This window comes from Limulus polyphemus, unplaced genomic scaffold, assembly GCF_000517525.1.
Source record: "Limulus polyphemus unplaced genomic scaffold, Limulus_polyphemus-2.1.2 Scaffold1664, whole genome shotgun sequence".
Classification (NCBI taxonomy): Eukaryota; Metazoa; Arthropoda; class Merostomata; order Xiphosura; family Limulidae; genus Limulus; species Limulus polyphemus.
In genome coordinates, this window is record NW_013667274.1 from 12,447 (window position 1) to 20,259 (window position 7,813).

General features: G+C 30.6%; 1 protein-coding gene across 2 annotated transcripts in view; it reads right to left on the bottom strand.

Annotated features, from left to right (window-relative positions):
- Positions 1-968: 968 nt before the first annotated feature.
- The window catches only part of LOC106464482 (protein TEX261-like), a 24,728-nt gene continuing 17,883 nt past the window's right edge, over positions 969-7,813 (bottom strand). For both annotated transcript variants that reach the window (XM_013924624.2, XM_022392203.1), the window contains exon 6: positions 969-2,779. In XM_013924624.2, the coding sequence (XP_013780078.1) occupies positions 2,661-2,779 (119 nt within the window). In that variant the 3' untranslated portion in view covers positions 969-2,660. The remainder of the gene's footprint in view (positions 2,780-7,813) is intronic.

The following is a 7,813-nucleotide window of genomic DNA, read 5'->3' on the forward strand; positions in this document are numbered from 1 at the left end:
ATATTCACAAGAGCAGAAATTAACTATGGCTTGTGTCGTATGAACTTGAAGATATTAATGTAATGGATTAACCTAATAGCTCCAGGTTGTATCACACTGCATCAATCATGAGGTCATTAGGCGTTCAAGACTAGACTGCAGTTATTAAGAACCAGAATGCTTAATAGCAAAAAATCTGTTCCGATCACCAACATCTTTGAATGTGGCTGTCGTTTGGAATGGGAGAAAATGTCCTCACCACTTGTTACTACCACGTTCAATGAACCAGCTTTATAGCATATGCTCAGATATTCTGTTCCTTTCCACTTTACTCCCATTACTAGTTTTTCTTTAATTTTTTTGCCAAACATTTAAATATCTTCGTTTACTCTCCTTCTTGCCTTTCTTTGTGCCATTTGTAATTTATTACTCAATGTTAGTCATGTGTGTTATGGTACTCACATTTACCTTTTCTACTTTCAAGTTCAATTTGTCTGTTTAATAGACTGGTTAGGAAACTCGATTTAATTTCTAATCCACTTTAAGCTTTTCCTTCTATTTTTCATTTTGCTGTTATCTTTTGAATGACAAGCGTTTTATTAAAGATATACTCTTTAATCACCCTAAAAAAGTAATAATAAACCTTTCCTATAGAGTATTTAAAATATTAAACAAAAGAATAATACTATCACAGAAAAAGAAAACAAAATACTATGTATCTTCCTGAGAATGTTAAATATACATTTTTCTTATTATTATTTTTATAACTCATTTCAAAGTAAATATATTTTAATTACAGGGTAATCTACTGAGCATTGTTCCAATTTTAAATATAATTCTATTACGTTTTTTGTTTAAAAACATGTTAATTGGGTAAACTAGATTTATGAATCTTTCCTCTCAGTAATAATGATAATGAATTAGAATTCAGTTTCATGCATTATTTGCTGTATTTCAACCTACAACAAGAGTTCATAATGACAAGACTGATGATCTTAAAAACCTTAATGTTTACTGAACTATTACAGTCCAATGCATGAGTAAGTACAATCAATTTCAGTTCTACAGTTTGTAACTATGTTCCTTGATGCTTTGAAGAACAACCATTTTGGCTCATATACACCACAAAACTACAAAGCTAGGAATGTCTGGAAATGTTTGAAGAGATAAAATACTTATTGTAAGTATTGCAGTATCCTGATTGACAGACTAGATGTGCAATAGTGAATTAAAGTACTGGCAGAGAGTGGGATATGTACCAGTATCAAGAAGAGAGTTTACAATAATTCAAACACAAAGATGAGTATAAAAGAACAGAGTTTGGAAAAACAACAGAAAGACTGTGGACAAATGAAATTACACTGTATGTAAAATGCCCCATCTAGAAAGAAGTGAAGCAATAATTCCAGGATAGAGGAAGCTAGAACAACTAGAAAGACTCCAACACTTACAAGGGAAGAAAGATCAACATTTAGATTCTTATATTCTTATTTAACAAGATAGACTACACATTAATTGCAAGCACTCCGAAGGAATCTTAGTTTACAGTTGAACTGGCTCAGTAAAGCAGGTATTGCCCTTTCCTGAACAGAGACAGGGTGAAAAAGGGAAGCACACTTAAGCCAAATGTGAGTAATGGTGTGAAAATCACATTTTCTAAAATTTGTTTTCCATAAAATACAAACCAAATAAGTCAAAAATTATAATACAAATCCTTATGTTATGCTCTCTCTTAGTACGGTAATATGAAAATTATTTTAACAGAATGATACTAGTTTCAGTAGTTTCAAAAATATGCAACTCTGAAATGAAAGTAACTGACCAAAGACTTTTAACATCAATGATTTCTATAACTGTGTTTATCTACGAAATGTTAAACCACTGTTAATTAACAACTGGCTTACAGCTACCTTTTTTATTGGTAGGAGGAGGTATTTTGAGATGTTAGTATCATACTGAAATATTATTTTAAAAAATTTAATTTTTTTCCTCATAAAATTTAGTTTATTTTAAGAAAATAACTTATGTTATTCCAATCGTTTATTTAATCCATTATAATACTAAATTTGAAATACATAAATTATAGTATAAGATATTTTCATTCTTCACTTATCAATATCACTACAATTTACCTTAGTCGTTGCTATATCTTAGAACACATTAAAAATTAAGTCAGACTTCCTTTGTCACATCAACAATCTTGCAAATACTTTGTGAATCAGAAAATGTTAAAATTCTGTCATTGACAATTTCTTTTAATGTCGCAAATACTTCTATAGATGATTGGTATTTTGATCATGTTTATTTAATTAGTAACTTCAGATATATATCACCTTCCTAGACAATACAACAACAACAAAAAGAATAAGTGAGCAATGAGGTAATTCACGATTCTATTACAATTTTTCCCAAATTGTATTACTGAAAGCTGCACAATATCTTCAACATAAATATACAGTATAGCTGCTGTGTGTGTGAAATAAGTGAAGAAATTGCAGGCATATACAAAAAAAAGTAAAATTAACAAGGGAATTTTCTTTCTAGTCTTCTTTTGTGCCACCTCAACTTGCATATGTATAACTAGGATGACAAAACCTTCTGTCTTATGGCCACATAAACAAAAAATCATCCAGGAAAACCATTCAATTTACTGTCCATTTGTATACTATCCAAAAACTACACTAGAATGTCTTCTTCATCCGCTGAGGCAAAATACTTTCTTTTGCGTAGTTAAAGAACGACAGAAGTCCATAACGCTTGCTACGATGTGAGAAATAGTTGGTAACTACATCACTGTCTTCTGAAAATATAAAATAAAATAAATGGTGCTGATACAAAAAAATGATATAGAAGAAAAACTATAATATCATTCATATACGTATATACATTTATAATAATGCAACAGAAAGATTTGAGTAGGAGATGGATAGAAAGTCCCACCTGTTATAGTTGCTAAGATATGGTCCCCAGTCTTAAATACAAAAAAGTTGTTTTTTGACAGGGTATGTCAAATGAGATCCAAGTCTCAGAATAACAGATAACCAGTAGAATGTTTGCTTTTTTTCCCTTTTAATTCACATTTCATTTTCTAGCCCAAGTTCTAACATTCTCTCTCAATCCTTTTTAAGTCTCTTTTCAATTTTTAAATAGTGTAATTTCCAATTAAATTAAATGCCAAAATCTGATTTCTTTACTTGTTTTACTATCAATGTCAAATATTCTGCTATATGGTTCCTTCTAACCATCAGCAAAATGTAAACTTCATTATTATTACCAGTGTATCATGATTTTGTGCAATAAAAAGAAAATTTGCAAAAATTAAGTATGATGCAATGCCAAAAAGTACAGAAACAAGGTAGAGATGAATACACCCAAAAATCACTATATAAGTAGCCAATCTTTCCAAGAATAACTTTTATCTACAACTAAATGTTGAATACCTATCAGTTGCATGAATTCAAGTTTGAATAAAAGCATTTAAACTGAATAGTGCTATAAAGTCTTAGTGGGCAATAACCATAACTTGTAAGATTGATTCAGTTTTGTCAGTTTCTCTAATTCTGGATTACATTAGGGGCCAGTGAAGCTGGAATGGTTCGTCCAGTATGGTACAAGTACTTCAGAGCACTGGACCAATGTAAGGAGATACTTACAGAACCCACACCTTCCAACTTTACCATCAACTCACTGTATGTGCATACAATTGACTCCACAACATGTTAGGGTCATTATAAATATCCTAGGCCATGAAGTATGCTACCAAGCATACACACAAAGCTGCCAGGCTCAGCCCCAGTGAAAAGTTAAAAAGTAAACCACTATATAATGTATTGTTTTAATAATTAAGAAATTGATACTTTTAAACTCAGACATTAATAAAATGTACACTGATCTGTCACTTGCATAAATACTTGATACCTTGTATTTTTATTTAGATTAGTCTTTATTTCTTTATATATTTTTACTGAATTATTTTGGCAGATATCATGCTTGTGCAATGAAAAGTCACAAATGGTCAAAAGAACAATTTTTTACTGCCACTTAGCAAACAGAAATGAAACGGTTATTTATGAAACATGAAAATAATATCATGAACTACGATAGGGGTTCATAATATGGACTGTAAGGAATTTCAGAAAACCCTAATAAAATGTTTGGGCTAAAAGCACCATCCACAGTAAAGATTCAGTTAAAACAACACTTTAAAATCTTTACTATTAACTGCTAAGGCTATACATATATAAAAATGACCACAAAAAGCATGCATGCTATACTTACAAGGAAAAGAAAATCTGCTCAAAACACCCATTTGTAATTATTCTTATTCTCTTGCAAGAAAACAAAAACAGCTTAGTATATTTCACCCAAACCTTTTGTAGAATACTAAATAAGGTACTGTAAAGGTCACAGTGGTATTGACAAGTCATTTTCTTAATTCTATATTTTACATAACCTAAAAGACATCACAATTCTAGTGTAAATGATGTTATTATTACCCTTTGATGTTAGCTTTCTTACAATCATCTGTTGTCCCTTTAAAAAACTTAAGTACAGGGTGAAACAGAAATTAACAGCCAATAATAGTTGAACATTAGATGACTGTAACATGTACATATTCAATGCTTTGCACACTATACAGTCTTTAAAGAATCAACCCATATACCAAGAACCACAATAGTAGTTCATAATAATACAATAGGGATAGACCAGGAATTGCACAAAACCCTAATACAACATTTGGGCAAAAAGCACCTTAAACAGTAAAGATTCAGTTCAAAAAATACTTTAAAATCTTTACTATTGCCTGCTAAGGCTGTACAAATATAAAAATGCCGAAAAAAGCATGCACATTAGGCTTACAAGGAAAAGAAAATCTGCTCAAAATGGCCCATTTGTAATTCTCATTCTTCTTCTCTTGCCAGCCTACAAAAATGGCTTGGTATATTGCACCCAAACCTTTTGTACAATAATAAATAAGGTACAGAGAAGGTCTTAGGGGTACTGAAAAGTTAACTTGTGAAAGTTGATATTTCCACCCTCTAAAACTTTCCAAGTTCTACTCTTCATACTTCATAGCGATTCTGGAAATGCAACAAGCCATTCAAACACTGTTTTACATCAAAACCCTCTAGTGGTATTACTTGTTTTCAATTTTTATGTTTGGAAATTTGTGGCAATCCACCAAATAGAAAAATAGCCAGGCCAACAAGGTAGCAAAAATTGGCTGGCAAGTCCGTGGCAGCAACAAAAGAAAAGGTACATTAACTTTTTAAATATCATTCTTACAAATTTGTAAATAGTTATATATCTAAGTAATCAGTTAATAAAAGTGTCAAATCATATTGCCCTGCATGAAATATCACTTGAACAAGCTTGAGATCATAAGGGAACCCTGCTATTGACAAAACCACAAAGACCAATTTCTTACCTAAATCTTCACATTTGTAAGTGTCATACAATTGACCTCATGTCACTAAACTGATGAGGTGTTACAACCTGAGTAGCATATTTTAAACTGACTGCTAAATGATTTAACAATACTGCCAAGTAGATTTCTCTACTGTGTGAGCAGTACTGTTGTGAAGTTGCTCATTTGGGTGCTTTTGTAGATTTGTGTTCTATACACCAGCTATACTTGTGTACAATTGTATTGTGTACACTAGCCATTTTATACCTTGTGTATTTGTTTTCCATGTGTTAGCCAATTTGTGTATTTCTTTTCCATATATTAGCCAACTTGTGTAATTGTTTTTCATTCACTAGCCAATTTGTCAATTGTGTACATTTTTGTATGCACCAGGTTATGTAGCTACATCTATCTTCTGTACACCACAATTTTATTATTACTTTTTCTTAACAGCAATACAAAAATAAGCAACAATACTGTACATTATTACGCAATAACACTATACATTCCAATTATAATAACTAGACTACAACACTAGACTATCATAGCATAAATCAAGGGGTTAAATCAAATTTGATACCAAAATGCCTATGTTTAACACAGCCAAAAAGTGATGAAAATAAAATAAAGCACCATACGAACTGAAATGAGAACAAATGTGTGCTTTAACCCTATCTCCATGGGTATCATTTACTGTGCATGACACAAGGTTTTTAGTATCTTACATTCAAAATTTTATTAAACTACTTTTTGTTTATGTTATACCAATTAGAATAGCAAAATCTTAGTTAATAATCCATATTTTAATAGTATACAAGTTTTAAGTTGTTAATTCTACAAGGCAATATTTAAAAAATCCTGAATTTCCAATAGTGTGACCCATGTGACACATTTTCTCTTAGCATGTCATCATCTCTCTTTTATTCACTATCCCTTGAAAAAGTACGAAATTAAATGTAAATTATTCTCTATAGAATCGTTATTGCTCAGACAAACAATAATATTTAAAGAGGTTACAGAGGTATCAAATAGAAAATAGGACCCTTCCTGCCACACAAACCCATCACATCCTCTCTTTCAAAAGTCATTGATAGTTCTCTCTTACGTTTCATTATATATCTTTTAACTATAACCAATAGAAAGTCAATGTTTTCATCTATTAAATGACATATTGTATAACATTATGTTCTGAACAGTTAGATGTTAATCTCACTCAGAGTACCAACATCGTTCCCGTTGGAAAGTTAACGACTACCTTGGATGAAGTTGTAACCGCTCTTGTCGCATAGTTAGAAATCCAGAAAAATTTTGAGAGGTAAAGGAATTTGTTTACTTTTTGCATGTTATTAGTCTATATTCTTTGTTGCATTATTTAATTAAATAAAAACTAATAAGTACATTACTGTCATTAGTATAAACAATTAGGGTTAACTTTCTTCGAAAACCGACAGCAAGAAAAAAGAAGATTGGTTAAGTATCTCATTTCTTGTTTTTCATGTTTATTCTTTATGTATAATTATAAAAGTACCTAAAATGTAAAAATAGGGATCTTTCAGGTTTGTTAAGATTAGATTAGGTAAAATAAATATTAATAATAATATTATGATAAAAATGTTTCACGAGGCACACATACGAACAGCTCGTGGGTAATGTAAATCGATAGAGTAACATGAGCTGCATGTTCCCCCAAGTGATTTAAAACTTATAATGGCATGGATACAAGTTAGACATGGTTCAAAGGGCAATAAAACATTTAAATTTAATTATAAATAGATGTATACTGTTATGAACTTAGAGCTACTTAGGATAAACGAATGTAGTTTCATGTTACAATTTGAAATAGTCTCAAATAATCTCAAAAGTCTCAACTTTCATTTGTGTAATCTCTAAGACCTCCTAAATACATTTGAAATGTTTGTTTTCAGTAAAACTTTATATTTTATCTGTTATTCTCTCTACCCTAACTCTATACAAGGTTGGTCAATCTGAGTGACCTCGAACCCAAAAAAAAATAAAAAATCTAAATTACCCCCTTTTTCTTTCTAGAATGGCTTCAAATGTAACATAAAACTACATTCTTTATCCTAAGAAGCTTTAAACTTGTAACAGTATACATCTGTTGATACTTAAATTTATTATTTTATTGCCTTTTGAACTGTGTCTAACTACTATTCTTGCTTATATAAGTTGCAAATCACTTGGGGAACATGGAGCTCATATTATTTTACCTAATCTAACCTTAACTAACCTAAAGAGATCCCTATTTTTACATTTTAGTTACTTTATTATAATAAATAAAGAATAAACATAAAAAACAGGAAGTAAAGTACTTACCTGAGTATTTTTTGTTGTTGTTAATGATTGACTCTAGGGCATTATACTTAGTAATTTTTCCAGTGTACGTTCCAAACCTTTCTATGGTTTGAA